This window comes from Aegilops tauschii, chromosome 2 (genome assembly GCF_002575655.3).
Source record: "Aegilops tauschii subsp. strangulata cultivar AL8/78 chromosome 2, Aet v6.0, whole genome shotgun sequence".
In the NCBI taxonomy this organism is placed as follows: Eukaryota; Viridiplantae; Streptophyta; class Magnoliopsida; order Poales; family Poaceae; genus Aegilops; species Aegilops tauschii.
The window spans coordinates 17,072,639-17,093,257 of record NC_053036.3 but is presented as its reverse complement, the minus strand read 5'-3'; the positions used below and the strand labels follow the sequence as shown (position 1 = coordinate 17,093,257).

The window sequence follows — 20,619 nt, the reverse complement described above, 5'->3', positions numbered from 1 at the left end:
TTTACCTGGCGACTCTGGCCGGCAGCGGCAAGGAAGAGGAGGATGGAGGAGGTGGCTTGGAGATGGAAGATGGAGGCGCCACCCGTGTCGCTCGGGAAGAACGACGATAGCGTAGAACACCTAGGCATGACAATCTTTGTAGGCATCTTCAACGCTGATGTAGCACTTCCCAGAAGGGAAGAAACACTAAGGATGTGTTTGAGAAACAAAGTAGGATTTGTGTGATTCACGCCACACTTGGGGCGGCCCTTGTATTCACAATATATAGGATTACATGCCTTGGTAATCAAGGTGGATCAAAGCAAATCCTCAACCGAATCATACAACAATATTCGGTGGGATATTGTGCTAGTTTCCTATTACAAGAAATACAGAGAAAAGGAATACTTTAACATCCCCCCTCAGCTTGTGCGTCGTACGGAAACAAGCATAAGCTGGAACGAAACTCAGAGAAGAGCTGTGAGGGCAATCCTTTTGTCATGATGTCAGCGTACTGATGCGAGGATGTCACATGAAGGACCCGGACCTCACCAAGCGACACCTTCTCCCGAACGAAGTGGATATCAATCTCAATGTGCTTGGTACGACGATGCTGGACCGGATTAGAGGCCATGTAGACAGTACTAACGTTGTCACAGAAGACAACAGTGGCAGACGTCAGAGGGTGATGGAGCTCCCCAAGGAGCTGACGGATCCAACAGCACTCAGCAACAACATGAGCAATGGCGTGATACTCCGCCTCGGCACTGGAACGAGACACAGTAGTCTGACGTTTAGACGACCAAGAGACAAGGTTGTCACCAAGATAGACGCAGTAGCCGGACGTAGAACGTCGGGTGTTAGGGCACCCAGCCCAATCTGCGTCAGAGTATGCAGTAAGTGCCACGGAGGAGGAGCTCGAGAGGTGCAAGCTGTGGTCTAGGGTGCCCTTTATGTACCGGAGAATGCGCTTAACCAAGTGCATATGAGGCTCTCTGGGCGCATGCATGTATAAACAGGCCTGCTGAACAGCATGCGCGATATCCGGTCGCGTGAGCGTCAAATACTGTAAGGCGCCAGCATAGCTCCGATACTCGGTGGGATCGGAGAGAAGAGGACCATCCTGAGCTGAAAGCTTGCACTTAGTGTCAATCGGAGTGGCAGAGGGGTGACACTCAACCATGCCAGCGCGGTGAAGTAGCTCCAAGGCATACTGACGCTGAGAGAGAAACATGCCCAAGGATGTCCAAGTGACGGAGATGCCAAGGAAGAATGTCAATGCACCGAGGTCCGTCATGGCGAACTCGGAGTGGAGCTGTTGTGTGAGGTGACGTAAGAGTTGATCCGTCGAGGCAGTGAGGACAATGTCGTCCACATACAAGAGGAGATAAGCAAGGTCCGTGCCGTGCTAGTAGATGAAGAGGGACACATCCGACTTGGAGGCGACAAAGCCAAGCCGATGGGCAAACAGGGCGAACCACTGGTACCATGCACGTGGAGCCTGCTTAAGGCCGTAAAGAGACTTGTGTAGGCGACACACGTAGTCCGGATGGCGAGCGTCGACAAAACCGGGAGGCTGCTGGCAGTAGACCTCCTCGTCAAGATTGCCATGGAGGAAGGCATTCTTGACGTCGAGCTGGTGAATCGGCCACGACCGAGAGACCGCAAGGCTGAGGACGATGCGAATCGTGGCAGGCTTGACAATGGGGCTGAATGTCTCATCGAAATCAATGCCCTGCTGTTGAGAATAGCCTCGTATCACCCATCGAGCCTTGTACCGAGCGAGGCTGCCATCCGAGTGGAACTTATGTTTAAATATCCACTTCCCTGAAACAACATGAGCACGAGGGGGACGGGGAACAAGAGACCACGTCCCGTTAGTGACAAGAGCATCAAATTCCTCGGTCATAGCACGACGCCAGTGTGGGTCATGGAGGGCACCCCGGTATGTTTTCGGAATAGGAGATGCAGTGGAGTGAATAGCGGAGAGATTAAGATGGTCGACGGGCTGGAAGAGACCACGCTTAGCACGCGTGGCCATGGCATGAGTGTTGGACGGGGAAGGTGGCCGGTGCACCACGACCGGCAGGGAGGAGTCAGTGGACGCCGAGCAAGGGGAGGGTGTCTGGCCATGCGGGACTGCATGCGTGGACGCGGGCGGCGAGGTAGTCTGCGAACCAGGGGAGGCACAGGACTGATCCGTCATGGGGGTGGATGGGAATCCATGCATGGCGGGTTGCGGGCTGTCATGCATGGCGGGTTGCGGGTCAGCATGCATGGCGGGTTGCGGGCGCGTGGAAAGGCCAGGCTGGTGGCTGGGCGGGGAGCGCGCAGGAGAGCCAGAGGAGGGGGAGCGGGCCGGTGGGGATTGGGTTGCTGGGGTGTGGATGGGTGAGTTCGGTGGTGTTGCATGCAAATGCATGTTGGGTAGATTAGGGTTGGATGGTGTGTGTTGCGTGGTGACCATGTCCAGAAGAAAACCTAGCGCGACCAAGGGATTGGTGGGACAGTCGACCGAGTAAGAGAATGGAAAGACAGTCTCATCGAAAATGACATGGCGAGAGATGATGACTCGACGCATAGAGATATCGAGGCAACAGTATCCCTTGTGATTGGACGGGTATCCGAGGAAGACACAAGCAGTGGACCGAGGAGCGAGTTTATGCTTGGCCGTAGCAGATTGGTTGGGATAGCATAAGCAACCAAAGACACAAAGAGCGGCATAATCCGGTATTGTGTCGTAGAGGCGAATGTAGGGAACCGAAAAGCCAATGGATTGCAAGGGGCGTATATTGACAAGGTATGTTGCCATTGCGAGAGCCTCGGCCCAGTAGGAGGGCGGCATGGAGGATTGGAAAAGGAGAGTGCGAGTGAAGTCGTTGATCGTGCGGATAGCACGTTCGGCCTTGCCGTTTTGGGCGGACGTGTAGGGGCATGAAAAACGAAGGTGAATACCGTGAGTGGAAAAGAAAGAGGTGACCGTGGAGTTGATAAACTCGGTCCCATTATCGGCTTGCATGGCTACAAGAGGACGTGAAATTGTGTGCGAATGTAGGCAACAAAATTGAGAAGAATACCCACGGTGTCGGACTTCTTCCGGAGAGGAAAGGTCCACATGAAATGAGAGTAATCGTCAACAATAACTAGATAGTACTGAAAACCAGAATTACTCAATATTGGAGAAGTCCAAAGATCACAATGTATCAACTTAAATGGTTCGACGCTTATTGATGTAGACCTAGCGAAGGGAAAGCGCACGTGTTTGCCAAGTTTACAAGCATGACAAACATGCGAGGCTGCCTTATTACATGAAATAAAAGAGTTCTTATGAAGTTGGGACATGGCGTCACGTCCCGGATGTCCTAAGTGACGGTGCCAAAGCTCGGTGGAGGTGGTGGCGACGAGTCCATGGGCGTGGTGGTGGATGACCGATGATGGGAAGACGTAGAGGTCACCGAGACTATTGCAGCGAAGAACCACGGCCTTGGTGTGAAGATCCTTCACAGAAAAGCCGAGGGGGTCAAACTCAATAGAACAAAGATTATCAATGATGAAGCGACGAACGGAAAGTAAATTCTTGATGATGTGTGGAACAAGTAATACATTGCGAAGGAAGAGAGAACGAGTGGAAGTGGGTATAGAGGTGTGTCCAGTGTGTGAGATACGCAAGGTGGAGCCATTGCCCATGGTGACAACGGAGGAGGAGGGAGAGGGTGTGAGATGGTGAAGCATACCGGGGTCCGAGGCCATGTGCGCTGTGGCTCCAGAGTCCATTACCCATTCGCCCACTGTCGAAGGAGTCGCAGCGTTGTTGAGTGCAGCGAGGAGGGCGGAGCAGTCCCACGCCGGAGAGCCGCCGTAGGCAGGAGTGGGCGGCGGGTTGGTGCCGAAAGCCTGGCCGTGCAGCGGGGCGAGGGAGGTGAAGGCCTGGGCCGGCGGAAGGACCGGGGGTCGTGGCCCGAGGAGGCCAGCACCGGCGTTGGGCCATGCTGTCGGGGGCGCCTGAAGGAGTTGCTAGGCCTGCCCCGTATAGGGATTGAAGCAGACCCAGGGACCAACAGACGAGGGCGCCCCCTGTTGGAAGTGCCCGTCGTGGGAGTTAGGGCAGCCACCCCCGCCGTTCCCGCCGCCGGAGCCTTTCTTCTTCTTCCAGTTGCCGCTATTGCGTTTTCCGCCGGAGGAGCCACCCCCGGAGGCGTTCCCGTAACGAGGGCCGTCGCTGCCGTGTCGAGCGTCGTCGCCACGGTGGTGTCCAGAGGAAGTGGAGCCGCCGGCGCCACGGGGAGGCGCACCTCCATAGAGTGTCGTCTCGTGCCCAATCGCGGCGGAATTCGCGAGCTGGGTTTCACGGAGGGTCAGCAGCGATCTCGTCTGGCTGAACGAGGGAAGGGGGTTCTGCATGGTGACTATCGTCGTGATGTCCGAAAACCGCGGATTGAGACCACGAAGGCAATTGAGCACCAGTGTCTGGTCGGAGATGGGGGTGCCAACATCGCCGAGGGCATCGGAGAGCGCCTTCAAACGGTGGCAGTAGGCGGTGACGGAGAGCTCGCCCTGGACGAGGCCGCGGAACTCCGCTTCAAGATAAACGGCGCGGGTCATCTGATTGTCCAGAAACAGGTTGGTGATGAGTGTCCAAGCTTCTTGCGCCGTCTGATCCTCCGCCATGATTATGTCGAGGATCTCGTCCGAGATCGAACCATAGAGCCACGAGCGGACAATATAGTCCTTGCGAACCCAGTCGGTGGTGCGGTCCGCCTCAGCAGTGGCGGTGTTGATGTGGGAGAGCAGATCGTACTTGCCGAGAAGCACACGGATGAGCATCCTCCACTTGGTGAAGTTGGAGGCGTGGAGGTCCAGTGTCACTGGGACATGGGTGCGGACACTCGCGATGTTGACAGCGGGTAACGCAGCGGCGGGCATGACGGCGGTCACCAGGGCACCGGTGGTGGAGTTCATGGAGGTGGGCAGGGTGGAGGAGGAGAGGGAGGAGTCAGTGTTGGGCATGGCTGGACGGTGCTGCGAGGAGGCAGGGAGCGAGCGGGGCGATCAGGGAGGATCGTGCATATCTGATATCAAGAAACAAAGTAGGATTTGTGTGATTCACGCCACACTTGGGGCGGCCCTTGTATTCACAATATATAGGATTACATGCCTTGGTAATCAAGGTGAATCAAAGCAAATCCTCAACCGAATCATACAACAATATTTGGTGGGATATTGTGCTAGTTTCCTATTACAAGAAATACAAACAAAAGGAATACTTTAACAGTTTGGTTACCTGCATATACCTCAACCAGGCCCGTTGGATGCAACTTTTTACGGTGTTGGACTGTTTGGTTGTGTGTAAAAAATATTGAGCCTGCACAACACAGTTCTTAAAGCACCTATGGGCCTGTATCGGAGGGAATGACCAAGTCGACCGTTGCCAGTGAGTCATGCCTGAACAATGCTCTCAAGAGCACCTGGGTGGCTCTCGCGGTACATGGTGTAGCTGATTTGCAGGAATTTTGCTCTCATCACCTTCTTAATGTGCTTCAAACCTTCTACACAACCGTGCTTCGATTCGAGATAAGTTGTACAAGAAAAAGATGCACCTCATGTTCTGATTCCTTTCAGGTGATTGAATCATAATTTCGTTCACTGAATATGTTGAATTTCATTTCCATATTTAGGTCCTTTTTCGATGAATTTTGACAAATTTGTGGCACATGGTCGACCGGTTGAAGTTTCCTTTAAAGAGTAGCTTCACCTCTCTGTTTGACGCGATTTTCATATTGTGCATTTTCTGTTTTTCACAAATTGTAGGCCACTCCCTCTCATGCGCAGCACGTTGACTCTCCTCCGATCGAGGGTCCGGTGGTGGAAGTCTTACCTTCGGGAGGGGGTCCGGGGCAGGTGGTCTCGATTCCCTCTTCTTCTATCGCGATGCCGGAGCTGCAGGTGGCGGTTCCGCCTTATGAAGGGGGCTCGGGGCAGGTGGCCTCGGCGCCCTCTTCTCCTCTCACGGTGGACGAGGTCTCGGTGGTGGAGGTCTTACCTTCGGGAGGGGGTCCGGGGCAGGTGGCCTCGGCACCCTCTTCTCCTCTCGCGTTGCCGGAGCTGCAGGTGGTGGCTCCGCCTTCTGGAGGGGGCTCGGGGCAGGTGGCCTCGGGGCCCTCTTCACCTAGGGCGCCTAGGGTGGCTGGCCCTCCTGTGGCGCCGGTGAGCCCTTCCTGCCGGAGGGCCGGGGTGGGTGGGGAGTTCGGGCAGGTGGCCCATGCACTCCCCTCCCCCGGCTTGTTGTCGTCTCTCTGCCGAGGGGCGCGACCGACGTCGGCGGTGCCGTCGAGCTCCCCACCACTATCCGGCGTTCCAGCTGGTCCGTCGATGGAGCCTGACCGGCTGCGTGTTCGGGGTGAGGCAGGAGGCCCCACCCCGAGCAGGGTCACTAGGGAGGAGGTTATTGCGTCCGGTGGGATTCCGGATCCCGTCTCTGAGGGGTGACGGTTGAGCTGCCGTCTCCAGGATCATCTGGAGGTTGACGACATACAGCAGCGGTGCGCCATGAGGGCGGCCAAGCTTCGTGACGGTGAGGTTACTACTGGTATGTCGGTTAATACCTCAAATTCCATTTTGCATTTTTCTAATGATGAGATTATCAATAATGCAAACCAATTAGGAGTTTCACTAGGTAGTAATGATAGTGAAATTTCAAATATCGTTAATGATCTACTGGATTTAGAGGCAGAGCGGGCTTTAGAGATGATTCGTAACTTAGCGGCGGTTAAACCCATGAATGATTCTGATATTGATGCTTTGGGGGTCAGGGTGCTCGATAATTTTTGTGCGGATCTTATACCTCCCCTCCCTGAGCCTGAGGGGGAGGATGATATATCTGAGAATGGCGTGGTTAGACCTTCTGAGCCTGGTTGTGAGGACCGGCGGGAGAGTCAGAACATTCCTAAACGCAAGTGGAAGCGGAAGATCTACCCGGCTTCCGCAGTGCGTAGGAGTGCTAGGATCCGTACGGCTAAAAAATTTCATGACGAAATATGAAAGGAATCTTTTGGAATAGCAGAGGTCCGAAAGACTTGGCTAAAAGAAGGTTTCTTGCAGAGGCGTCTATCGAGCATAGGTTGCATTTTATCGCATTGTCGGAAACTGGTAGAGATAATTTTTTGCCACAATTTCTCAATACTTTATCAGGAGGTATTGATTTTGACTGGCATTGTCTGCCACCGAGAGGAAGATCGGGTGGGATCTTACTCAGAGTTAGATGCGATTCACTCGAAGTTTGAAGTGTGGTCATGGGAGACTTTGCTGTTAAATTTAGGGTGCGGTCGAAGGCCGATGGGTTTAATTGGGCTCTGGTGGCGGTATATGGTGCCGCACAGCCCGAACTCAAACCTGAATTCTTGGCTGATCTGGTTAGGATTTGCGGCTCTGAGCAGCTTCCAATCCTGGTGGGGGTGATTTCAACATCATTAGAAGGCTTGAGGAGAAGAACAATGATAACTTTGCCGGGAGATGGTTGTTCATGTTTAATACTATCATTGAAAGCTTGGATCTGCGAGAGATAGATCTTTCGGGAAGAAAGTTCACCTGGGCTAACGCGTTGCCAAATCCGACGTTTGAAAAGTTGGATAGAGTACTGGCTAGCGTCGAATGGGAACAGAAATTTCCCTTTGTAACAGTTCAGGCACTTTCCCGTGGTATTTCTGACCACACGCCTTTATTTCTAGACTCTGGTGAGGCCACCCACTTGGGAAACAAAAACTCGTTTTCGTTCGAGCTTGCTTGGTTTGAACGAGACGGCTTCTTTGATCTCGTAGCTAGAGAATGGGCTAAGGATGCAGGAGGTAGGACTGCGCTTGAGCGTTGGCAGAATAAGATCAGGCACTTGAGAAGTTTCCTACGTGGGTGGGATAAGCATCTTAGTGGGATTTATAAGGTCGGAAAGGAACGGCTCCTTACCCTTATTCAGTCCCTAGATTTTAAAGCAGAAACCACGGTTCTGCCAGCCTCGGAGCTTCATGCCAAGCTTGACGCGGGGATGAGGTTGAAAGAGCTTCTTAGTGAAGAAGAATTAAAGTGGGCGCTGCGGGCCAAGGTCCGAAGAGTGGTCCAGGGGGACGCCAACACTCAATTCTTTCACATGATCGCTAATGGCAAACACAGAAAGAAGAGGATCTTTCAGCTTGAACAAGATGAAGGAACGATTCTAGGTCAGGAGAACCTAAAATTATACATTACCGAGTATTACAAGCAGTTGTTTGGGCCTCCAGAGGATAACTGTGTGTCTCTGGATGAGTCTAGGATTGAGGATGTTCCTCAACTTACTGCTGATGAGAATGATATTTTAGCTGCTCCTTTTTTTGAGAAAGAGATGTTTGAGGCCATATTGCAGATAAAAAATAATAAGGCTCCCGGCCTGGATGGATTTCCGGCTGAGTTCTATAAGAAGTGCTGGCATATTATTAAGGGGGATCTGTTGCCGTTGTTCCATGATTTATTCTCTGGACAACTTCAGCTTTTTCAACTGAATTTTGGAACGATAACCCTGCTTCCTAAGAAAACTGAGGCTGTGAGAATTGAGCAATTCAGGCCCATCTGTCTTCTTAATGTTAGTTTCAAAAAATTTACCAAGGTCGTGACTAATAAGCTCATGCAGATTGCGCATTCTGTGGTGCAGCATACCCAAACAGCTTTCATGCCGGACAGGAACATCCTCGAAGGGGTGGTGGTCCTTCATGAAACACTCCATGAGATTCACACGAAAAACTAGATGGAGTTGTTTTCAAGGTGGATTTTGAGAAAGCGTACGATAAAGTCAAATGACCTTTCCTTCAACAGGCCTTACGCATGAAGGGTTTTGATGAAGCCTGGCGACGCCAGGTAGAATCTTTCACGCAAAAAGGGAGTGTTGGAATTAAAGTGAATGATGACATAGGTCATTATTTCCAGACACACAAGGGCCTGAGACAAGGTGATCCAATGTCTCCTATTCTGTCCAACATTGTGGTTGATATGTTGGCAATTCTGATAGGTAGGGCAAAGGAGGCCAGTCAGGTGGGTGGCTTGGTGCCTCATCTAGTTGATGGAGGTGTGTCCATCCTGCAGTATGCTGATGATACGATCATCTTTATAGAGCACGACTTGGCAAAAGCGAGAAATATGAAGCTGGTGTTATGCTTATTTGAACAATTGACCGGATTGAAGATTAACTTTCATAAAAGCGAGTTCTTCTGTTTTGGTAGAGCCAATGAGGAACAAGAGGCTTATAGGCAATTGTTTGGATGCGAATTGGGGACATTACCTTTCACGTACTTAGGTATACCTATTCACCATCGTAAGCTGACAAACAGAGAATGGAAGTGTATCGAGGATCGGTTTGAGAAGAAACTGAGTTGCTGGAAGGGCAAACTCATGTCATATGGAGGCCGATTGATTCTTATTAATTCGGTGCTCACGAGTATGCCTATGTTTCTCTTATCTTTCTTCGAAGTCCCAGTTGGTGTTAGGAAATGGCTGGACTTCTATCGATCCCGATTCTTCTGGCAGAGTGATGAACTAAAGAGAAAATACCGACTCGCCAAATGGGATATCATCTGACGACCAAAGGACCAGGGGGGGCCTTGGTATTGAGAATCTTGAAGTCAAGAACATATGTCTTCTCAGTAAGTGGCTATATAAGTTATCAGTTGAGACTGAGGCCACGTGGGCGCAGATTCTCCGTAGTAAGTATCTGCAGTCCAAGACTTTGTCCCAGGTGACAGTGAGACCGACTGACTCGCCTTTTTGGAAGGGGCTTATGAGAGTCAAAGCAGCCTTCTTTAATAGAACAAAGTTTATAGTCGGCAATGGCACCACCACTCGTTTCTGGGAGGATACTTGGCTTGGTGAAACGCCGTTGGGGCTTCAGTATCCATCTCTGTATAGTATTGTTCAACGACGTGATGCTTTTGTAGCAACGATTTTGCAGTCCATTCCCCTTAATATTCAGTTTAGGAGGGCGCTTGTTGGCGACCGATGGGAAGCATGGCTTTATTTGGTGAGTAGACTGATGGAGGTTCAGCTATCTCATCAGCCCAATCAGTTGTGCTGGAAGCTTACTAGGTCTGGAGAGTTCACAGTTAAGTCGATGTATATCGATGTCATCAACTCTAGTGCTATTCCTAGTTTCAAAGATGTTTGGAAAGTCAAAGTTCCTTTGAAAATTAAAGTGTTTATGTGGTTTGTACATAAACAAGTCATATTAACAAAGGATAACTTGGTAAAGCGCAACTGGACAGGATCTACTAGGTGTAGTTTTTGTGACGGGGACGAAACTATCAAGCACCTATTCTTTTGATTGCCCGTTGGCGAGAGTTTTGTGGCACACGGTGCACATTGCCTTTAACATTACTCCTCCGAATTCGGTCAGTACGTTATTTGGAACGTGGCTTGTTGGGATAGAGTCCGAAACAGCTAGACACATTAGCGTAGGAGTATGTGCTTTATTGTGGGTAATTTGGAGCTGCGGAAATGATTTCGCTTTTAACAGCACAACAAATATTCTTTTTTGCAGGTTATATTCCGAGCCACTGCGCTGATCCGTATGTGGTCGTTACTCACTCCGACGGAGGCCAGGGAGCGTTTGGTTACTGGATCTATCCGGTGGGAGATGGTAGCACGGGATATCTTTAACCGGTTTGGATGGCGGTCATGTAATAGGATAGGCGATTAGTTTACCTATCTTTGTTATGCCAGCCGGTTGTGGCTTCTTGGCCTTTTGTTTTTGGCGTTGTGGTTCTTTGTAAGCTTGCCGCTAATTTGTTTTCAGACTGTAAGACCTTGTTGAACCTCTTTATTCATCTATAAAGGTGGCCGTATGCATCGTTCTGATGCAGAGGCCGGGGAATCCCCCTTCTCGAAAAAAAAATCTCACTAGTCCCTTATAATTTTTCCAGTGTACTGTACCACGATGCGTCGAACTTGTGAGGCTGCTGTCACGTATGTGTTGTTCATGTGAGCGTGTGCATGTGTGTGTTGTCCATGCGAGCGTGTGGGTGTGCTAGCACGTATGTGTGTGTTATCCATGGAAACATGTGTGTGTGTGTTTTGTCACGTGTGCTTTCTAACGTAACCTCACTGTTTAATTGTAGTTGTTAACTCCTAATCACAATGCAAGTATACCACCAAATACCAGAGAGAAATTGTTTTCATGATGCAGGCATCCCATATGCAGGTAACCAAACAACATGTAGAAGTCTTATATTGCCATGTATCTCCTCACCCAGGCTCTACTCAGTCTGTCTCTTTTTTCATGTAATATCTGAAAATTGATGCGCATAATCATCGGCATCCTTTAACTACGGAGAGTGAGAGAGGTCAGGGGTGGGGGGAAGCTTCGGAGATAGCTCGGCTGGCGTGACGACGTCAACAGCTCGCTAGAGGCAGAAGCCGTCCCTACTTTTCTCCTGACTGACGTACGTGCACTTGGTCCTAATACTGATTCTCCTATTAGGATCTGCCCATTTCCATCGCGTACATACTAAAGCAATTTAGGATGCTACAAAATTGCAATTTCAGGTTTATTTACACAACAGGAAATGAACCTGATATTCCATGTACGTCCCCGTTTTGAATTATAAGATGTTATAACTTATTTCTGAATCAGATGTATAGGACACGCTTTAATATGTTTGCTCACTCATTTTAGTCTATATGTAGTTCCTATTAAAATAAGTATTTTTCTAGTTACTTCGTAACTACAAAACCATGACGGTGAGAATATGATTTAAATAATGGAACGAGTGACATCGATTTTATCACACAATCCACTTAATGTTGGATGTATTAAATTTTGTCACTTAAACTTGGTCTTCTTCGATGGAAAGCCTTTTATCTTGATATGATGCCCTAGTGAACAATGAACATATATTCTAGTTACGAGATGATCCCCTAGTGAATAATGAAACATATACTCTAGTTACGACATGATCTCCTAGTGAAGAATGAGACATATATTCTAGTTACGATATGATACCAAATATAACCTGCTCATTCTTATTCTTCCTAACTACTTTGGCACCGCAGGATGCGGGCCCCAGCAGTTCCTAGGGACTCTTCTCTCGACTTGCTCAGTCCATGCCCTAAGTTATGTACCTCCCCTAGTTCAACATGAGTCATCCACAAGCTTCGCCAGTACACGAAATTAAGAGGTGGCTGCCCGAAAGGTATCTACCAGATTAGTAACTTCTGAGTTAACCTTTACCCGGCCGTCTCTCTACAGTCCTTTGATGGTTATAAAAGTTGGAATTGTTCCCTCGGGGTACTTAGGCCACATTTCGAGTCGCTTATTAAGCTTACTGGTCTCGGCGCTGTATTCTGAGTGAGATATCTGATTTTGGAATTCGGATACGCAAAAGGAATGAATATCTTTTCACTGATAGAAAGAAAAATTTAGATTTAGCCAGCACTACACCACCACTACGCATAACAGGCAACACACTGTGAATGCAACCAAAGACTGGATCGAAGAGGTTTCTTGGCCCAAAAAAGTAAACTCGAAGACCCTACCAGAAGGACAGTCATTCCGTTTTTGTGTCTGCTCTTGCCCAGAAATGCACCTCCAGTTGGATGATATGCACGAGGTGATCCTCCTAAGGGCACTCGCCGTTGAAGACGCAATTGTTTTGATGATTCCAAAGCCACTCGGTGAGGGAAGTGAGACCTTTCTCAAGGCTAGTAGGAGCTAATTGGGTTGAAGTAGCCACTAGTCGAGAAAATCCTCATCTCATCGTGGTAATGTAGCAATATAGTGGCACCAAGAGAGAACTTCATGCCACACTGAGGGGCTATGTTGCAGTTGTAGGTGGTCTGCTATCTCCACCATTTACGGGCAGCAACAAGGTGGCAGCAGGAGTGTTCGTGGCACATGCGGTAGTGATTGGTCGATGATGAAGGTAGGCCCTGTCTGAACTAGCCTACAGGGGTGGTAACAATCGCCCTAGATCTTGAGTTGTGGCGCCTGGTCGTGCAATGGTGGCGAGAGTGGCATATTAGCGGTGGACACAAGGTGTGCGACAGTCATGGGTCAACGTGTGTGTGGCACATGGATACTTGGTTTTGTGCACGATGATGGATATAAGGCATGCGGTAGAAGTTGGATTTTGCGAGTGGGGATGACGGGTGGTGGGGCCTGACGAGGCCTCCTTGTCAATTTGCCAACATGAATGATCAACGTCGTGTCGTGAGCTACCGCGGGGTGACTTCGATCAAGACGGGGCAAGGTTGTCGAATGGCACCATGTGGGCTCTTGGCGGCACTAGCGCCTTTATGTTTGTATGTTGCATACAATCAGTGACATGCTCCGTTTTGCTCCTCGCATCTGTGGTATGTCATGTTGAGTGGCAATGTCTACATCAGGTATGTGAGTGTACGAAGTACGAGTACCGAGGCATTACAGTCAGACTTGTAGGCTGTAGCAATGACATCTTCATCTAAAAGTGAGGGTGGCAATACATTGTGACTTAAGTTTGCTGGTGCTCTTAAGCATAGGGTCTCGTACGTACCCCAGCTTGGAAACTCAAGATCTGACCTGCATTGGTGGTGTTTTCCACTATTCCCTTATTGTAGGCATTCTCTAGAGTTTGCACATACTTCTTCAGGGAAACCCAAGATCTAGCTTCCCGAGGATGGATCTGGCGACGACGACGAAAGCACATTATTTCCTTCTTGAAGGCCTCTTTGTTGAAGCACATTTCTTGCCGTTCGTATGTTGTCATTTGTAGTTGTTAATGTCAATGGATGTTGCATGTTGCAATTCACTCTGCGGGACTTCTAAATGTCATATTTTTTGTCTTCTTCCTCTCTTTTTTGTGGGTTTATGTTTTGTGCATGAATACTACTCATGCAGGGTGTGTGCTTAAGGTATTTGTATTACTTCAGTGCGGCATTCTGAGTTAACGAAACATTGTTCCATTTTGAGAGAAAAAATTGAAGGAGAAGGCAAGCTAATTAAGGGTGGACCAAGGCAAATCTTCTCATTAAATCATCTAATAAATGGACAAAATTCATGGGAATGTCTCCTCCCATTGAATGCGCATCACCGGAAATTCTAAAATAAATGCGAGCACCAGATACCACAATCCCTCTAACCATCCAACCACAAGTTGGTTCGCGTATGTGTAGTACTGTTGATAGTGTTATTAGTAAGTTGTACCACAGGTAATCCTGAGAAGCTCGTCGAGGTATTCGGCGCCGAGGTCCTCCAGCTCCATGGCCGGACGCTCCTGCACGGCCATCGTCTTGATCTTCCTCATCCTGGTCGTCGCCGCGTCGTTCGCAATCCCGACCTTGCTGCGCCTTCTTCTTTTGGAGTGGCGCCGTTTGAGCGCCAGAACGGGCGATCCGTCCATGCCCGCGGACGTGGCGCCGAGGGCATGGAGCGACTCCTGGACGTGCTCTAGAGGGAAGTTGAGCACCGTGGCCGTGCCCCGCGAGGAGAGCGCCGCCTGGTCATATGCCATCGCAGCGTCCTCCGCGGTGTCGAAGGTGCCCAGCCAGACCCGCGCGCCGCCCCGCGTCGAGTCACGGATCTCCGCGGCGAACCGCCCCCAGAGCCGCGCGCGCACGCCTATGTACGGCGGCGCAGCCGACGCTGCTCGCTTCTTGGGCCGAGGACTCGTTTCCGCGCCGACCGTCTCTCCGCTGCTCATGTCGGAGGGAAACGAGTCCCAGGACGAGAAGGAGGAGGAGGAGCTGGAGGATGGATTACTATTAGCAGCGGCGCCCATGCGTCCGGCCTGGAAATGATTCCAAGAGGCTGGAGCCGGTGCAGTAGTACATATCGCCGTGGTTATTCATGTGTGTGTTGTCAGCCCGGCCGGAGGAAATGGTGGTGTGCTTCCTCTCCTCTGTGGGCTAGCTAAACGGATGGGTTAATATATATATAGAGAGAGAGAGAGAGCTGATGGAGCCTTGTGGTCTGACAAATTAGAAGGAAATTTTGTGTTGACAAATAGGAGTACCAGGACGGTGCCACTTCCGCCAATGATCAGCTCTAAAAATGACAAGTAAAATTGGTAATGCGTACGTGGGGGAGTCGTTTTCTCCGGAAAGTGTGTGTTCGGTTTTGGGGCAGTGCCTCAACTGAAGTGGGAGGGGCCGCTCACTGACGTAGGGCGGCTCAGTAAGACAAGCCTCATGGGCGTCACCTCCTAGCGTTGACGTCGAAGCTCCCTCGAAGGTGCTGGAATATATATCCCGCTAACCGTTTTGTTTGCTGGTGGACACAGGCTGAATCCATCCAGCCTTGATTCCATGCCTATTTTGAATGAAGCGTACATCAAGCCACGCATTATTCTACTACTCCTCAGCAACTTCTATTCTAAATTCTGCAAGAGAATGTTTGCCCCTAATCATGATCATGCAAAGTATTATTGGGCGGTGCCACGGAGCCGGAGCGTTTGCATTGTGTGTCTACAGATTTGGTGTATCCGACCTTGTGGGCACTAGGTTAATGTCCTCTCAGATTCGTTCATATGTATCTGATGAGTTTATGTTGGTGTTTTTTATCGCTTTTGTTGGTGTGATCCATTGTGTGTGTGTGTTTTTTAAGATCCAGCAAATTGCTGGCTTGATTTAGATTTAGCAGAAAGCAACGGAAGAAGAATATGAGGTGGATTCGAAGATCAAAGAAAAATTAAAAGGAAACAACAGCCCTATTAGCTGCAGATCAGCACTACACTCTCACGATGGAATGCCATCCACCCGTGGCAAGACATCGCAGCTCCGACTCCGATGGAGAAACTATGAAGGAGAACTAGGCAAGTGGGCGCCACGGAGGATCACCAAACGGACCACCTGTCGCATGTCATCGTATACCACCAGGGCCACGCCACCGTGGCTTGGACTTCATAGCAAGTTAGCAACAAACAGCTGAGGCAGTCCCACGGATACGTCGGAGAAGGAGCCGACTACCCCAAGCAATGCCACGTCTCCGGCATCGTGACTTGGGTGTGGTCCATTGTGACTTTGGAGTTGTGCTTTGGCGGTCTATTGAAGATCTTGTGGTTCGACGACATGTACTTTTAGGAGATATCCCCGTCCAAATTATATTAAACCCTCATGGCTTCCTATTCCATGGGCGACTCAAGAGGGTTTCTGAAACCTACGAAGGTAGTCAAGTTCATGCAGTTGTATGAGGGTCGGTGTCGTTGCTTCAATCTGACTGCACTCACTTTACTAAAGCTTTGGCCGTATTTCATGTTGCAAAGATTGATACCATGGATAAGACGATTTTGAGAAATTTCACTGTAATTTTTAGTTATAAGACTTACTTTGAAAGTTCTTGATTCTACGATACGAAGCATTGTCCCTGTGATTTTTTTGAAATTTAAATAAATTTATAGGTCATTCTCCACACACACACACACAAAACGAGACTAGGTCAAGCAGTCATCGTAGTTTTTGTTTACATAGATGCCTTCCAGTTGAGTAATGCCAATATAGTTTTGCCAATTCCACAACTACTTTACTGAGGTCGCTCTCACTCCAGCTATACCAACGGCTCATGAAGCAACCACCCTCGCGTGGATTAAACAAGACAAAGACCTCCTGGAAATTAGACAAGACGAGGTCGACGAGAACCGGAGAAGCTTCGCAGATGGCTCGAGGTGATGTGGACAGCCGCCGCCGGCAGCCTCCCAACATTTCGCTCTGACGACACACCCCTATTTGCCGTCACCGATGGCGTAAACCACCCTGGAAAAAACTAATTAAATGATGCTAGTTGTACCATCTCTCTCAGGTTCACCCGGACAATGCTATACTGGATCGATACATTCTCATCAGCTGCTGATGGATTATTAATTCCAGCAGTCAACTAGAAGAACTTTGGAATTTGTTAAGCCCCAAGTGTACACCCAATATATAGGAAACTAAATCAAGGACTCTACTACGTTATTATGTGGAAGTGCAAATTTCACCCTACCTATTATGGGCTTGTATATATCCTACTTGCTCAACTGGAAGGCATCTATGTAGAACTGTTGGTCAGCTATAAAAGTTCCGTTGACTGCACATATATATTGACTTCCTTGTTTTTGCTCGATGAATTCTCTCTCTAGGTATAGTCAATCTCAGTGCTCCTATAGTCAGAAAAAGAAGAAACTCCCCTTCTTCGTCTTGGTCATGCTCCTTTGACACAAAGAACAAAAACTGTTTGACCAACAAATTCAAAAATACGGCATGAATCGTCCGTTCATGGCTTTATCCCTTATAATTCTAATTGTTGCTAAAGAAAAGGAAAAAAACTTGCACTCCTAGCCGTATTAGGCTCCTCCCACGTCCATCGTATACACAGTAAAGCAATTTGCAATGCTGCGAATCAACCTGTTGTTGGATGGTTAGGAGGACGGTGGTATCCCCAACCCACAAGAGTTCAAGTCTTAGATGTGACATAGGTGCTTGCATTATTTCTGGATTTGTTTCAGGCTTTCGGTGATGTTCGTTCAGTGGGAGGAGACATTCTCGTCAACTATGCCGGCTCAGTCTCTCGGAGGTGCTAATAGGGGTAGGATGTGCATGCGTGTGTTCATAAAGGCGAGTGTATGTGAGCGACTTCGATTGTATTGTGTTGAAAAAAAGCAATTTGCAATGCTACAAAATTGCAATTCTAGGTTTATGACTGATAAACAAACAAAAGTGACATGGGTATTTTTTTCAAGATTGCACATGTGTAAACGATGGATTGATAATGTAACTAATATAAGTCACCATTCAGGACTTTGTTCTACAGTTCCGTCGAGGGCGTCAAGGGTTTTGTCGTGCTACCACCATTTCCTTGCTCCCTTTCCCCTCGGTGCCCCGGAGGTCGCCATCAATAAGCCTGCATGCCCACCGGTGAGGGTGGCAACAAGGTTTCAACCGCTCTGCAGCTGGAGCAGAGGGTTTTCAATTTGGCTATGGCGTCCAAGCGGCAGGGGCCTCCGCAGATGTTGGTCAATCTCCTTAGTCAAGCCAGTGAAGAGGCGGCGATGGGAGTGGGTCTTTGTGTGTGGGTTGCCTTGTCATCCATAAGTGTCGCATCTAAAGGAGGTGTCTGGTGTTAAGCGTGATAGGCATCTAACTACGACATCCACATCGAGGTCTGACAAGTCTTGTATGCTCAATTGTTTTCTTTTGTTTTGTGATCGCCTTTGTTCATGCTCAACATGCTTGTTAGTAGGTTGGAGTCCTCGATTGTCAGCAAGAGGTGATAGGGTTCCCCTTCCCGAGATAGCAACATGGCAGAGGTGACGAGTAACTAGGCCAATCCACAATAGTGGGGCTCTCTGTGGATGCTTGTCGCCCTGCTCAACCTCTATGCATCACATTCTTGATCGACCTCTTCCTCTAGCGTATCCTTTTTGGCATGGTCGTCCATAGGCATCAGGAGAGTAGCTGACGAGGTGTGTTCATCGAGTCACGGTAATCATGCGCAGTTATTCTGCATGGCGGCCACGAGGCATGTACCACTCCTAGTTATAGGGTGAGCGCCTAGTTTGAGCTAGCCCTGGTCATATCCCAGGTCGGGCTTTAACCTAAGATCTCAAACCCGAGCCTAGATCAGCCCAAAATTGCAAGTAGTGTAATTTTTTTTATTAAAATCATTAGTTCAATCATTTCAGAATATATATACATAATTGTGCCTATGTTTTTACCTTAAAAATCCTAGTGTTAGGTGTTTGGTCATCTATCGAGTTTTCGGGCTCACGTTGTGGGCCAAAAACTAGTACATGGGCCTGCCTCGACCATCGCTCTTTCAGGCTGCCGATGCCCAAGCCTATTTCAAGCCTAGACTATGAGGTGGTCGACGAGGGAAAAGCGAAATCACCAATTGAGGAGTACTCCATCCAAAGATCACTCCCACCTCCCTAGATTATGACAAGTGACGCGCTGCATGTGCACCACTTGCCGCAACCTGTAAGTTTCCCTTTTTCGTAGATTCATTTATTCAAAATATTTTATCTCTTAAACTGTATGTCAAAATCTCGAACCGTTTTCACCGTTGAATTCCTGGCGTCAAAATCTTCAAAACTAGATCCCGTGTTGATAGGTCTTAACGAACTTTTTTTCACGAAAAAGGAACCGGGAGCACGTTTCTTTTTCCCTTTACGAAAGTCCGACGGCCGTGCCTCTCGCGGAAGCAAAAACGTGTCTCTCACGAGAGGGAAAAAAAGAAAACGCGTTTTTTTCGTTTCCGAGAGGCAGGGCCGTGCCTCTCGCGGAAGCAAAACCATGCCTCTCACAGAAGAAAAAGAAAAGGAAAAACGTGTTTAGCAAAACCATGCCTCTCGTGAAAGCAAAACCGTGTCCTTAAGGAAGAAAAAAATGCATTTTTCCGTGCAAAAAAACCGATTTTTTTGTCAAAAAGCTAAGAAAAAACAGTGAAAAGCCAAAAGGTTAAAAAAACATCTAAAAAACCGAAAACGCGTGTGAAAAAAAAATCCAAAAAAAACGCCCAGAATGCAACACATGGCAGCGGCTAAGAGCGCGCCAAATGACATGCTGTCAGCCCACCGCAAGTGATCATTACGAGGCTCCCGAATGAGCGATCGTCAACTAGTTGCTCTTGGGAAAAGCAAGGCTTGGTGTCTTGTTTCCCTGAAGCAAGCAGGCGTCAGCGAGATCAACTTCAAAGTGGGTTGGCTGCGGCTTTGTAGATGTATTTCTTTATTCTACGATGCCCAAGCGTGTAGGTTGTCGTCAAGTTGCACTTTGATTTTCTTTCAGTTTGTTTGCTTGCTTCGTGCAAAGTGTTATAGCCTTATATATAGGGTTGTTTGTTCATCGTCCTTGTACACATCTTTGGGCCTTTTGGGGCTATTGGCTTTAAAAAGTTGGGCGTTTATCACGTGTAATTAATTCACCAATTAACTGCACAAAACCCAGGTGCTCCAACTTGAAATGGCACCGCCTCAAAGAGCTGCAAGCCTACAACCCGACGTACTCCGTACGTAGTGCTACCTCGGGACGGAGGGAATAGTAACTAAGTTGTACTATCACACGTGATCCTGAGGAGCTCATCCAGGTAGTCGACGCCGAGGTCCTCCAGCTCCACGATGAACCGCTCCTGCGTGCACGTAGCCATCGTCTTGTTCTTCCTCCCCCTCCCGGTGCCTACCGCGGCATCGTTCGCTAGCTCGGCCTTGCTGCGCCTCTTTCTCTTGGAGTGGCGCCGTTTGAGCGCGAGAACGGGTGATCCGCCCATGCCCGCGCCCGTTGCGCCCAGGGCGCAGAGCGAGTCCTGGACGCGCTCGAGGGGGAAGTTGAGCGCCGTGGCCGCGCCCCGCGACGAGAGCGCCGCCTGGTCGTAGGCCATGGCGGCGGCCTCGGCCGTGGCGAACGTGCCCAGCCACACACGCGCGCCGCCCCGCGTCGAGTCCCGGATCTCCGCCGCAAACCGTCCCCACGGCCGTGCGCGCACGCCGATGTAGGCTGCTGGCTTCTTGGGCTGACTCCTTATTTCCGTGTCGATCATCTCGCCGCTACTCAAGTCGGATGGAAATGAGTCCCAGGACGAGAGGGAGGAGGAGGAGGAGGGGTCAGCTGCGGCGCCCATGCAGCCGGCGGTGTAGTAGCACTTATCACCGTAGTTTTCCATGTGTGTGCGTTGTCAGCTCGGCCGGT

General features: G+C 49.4%; 2 protein-coding genes and 1 pseudogene across 2 annotated transcripts; all 3 read right to left on the bottom strand.

The window, feature by feature from the left end:
* Positions 1-3,439: 3,439 nt before the first annotated feature.
* On the bottom strand, positions 3,440-4,986 carry LOC109778493 (uncharacterized; annotated as a pseudogene).
* An 8,993-nt stretch (positions 4,987-13,979) lies between these two features.
* Positions 13,980-14,833, bottom strand: LOC109778517 (ethylene-responsive transcription factor 1B-like). Its single transcript, XM_020337080.4, has one exon. The coding sequence runs from the start codon at positions 14,739-14,741 to the stop codon at positions 14,154-14,156; it is 588 nt and encodes a 195-aa protein (XP_020192669.1). The 5' UTR covers positions 14,742-14,833; the 3' UTR covers positions 13,980-14,153.
* Positions 14,834-19,880: 5,047 nt separating this feature from the next.
* LOC109778492 (ethylene-responsive transcription factor 15-like) lies at positions 19,881-20,619 on the bottom strand. The gene has a single exon (XM_020337058.3). It carries the CDS (start codon positions 20,591-20,593, stop codon positions 19,979-19,981), a length of 615 nt encoding a protein of 204 aa, XP_020192647.1. The 5' UTR covers positions 20,594-20,619; the 3' UTR covers positions 19,881-19,978.

What these genes read in the sequence shown, in the direction of transcription:
- LOC109778517 (XM_020337080.4), bottom strand. Translation starts at nt 14,741, where the DNA reads ATGGGCGCCGCTGCTAATAGTAATCCATCCTCCAGCTCCTCCTCCTCC.
- LOC109778492 (XM_020337058.3), bottom strand. Translation starts at nt 20,593, where the DNA reads ATGGAAAACTACGGTGATAAGTGCTACTACACCGCCGGCTGCATGGGC.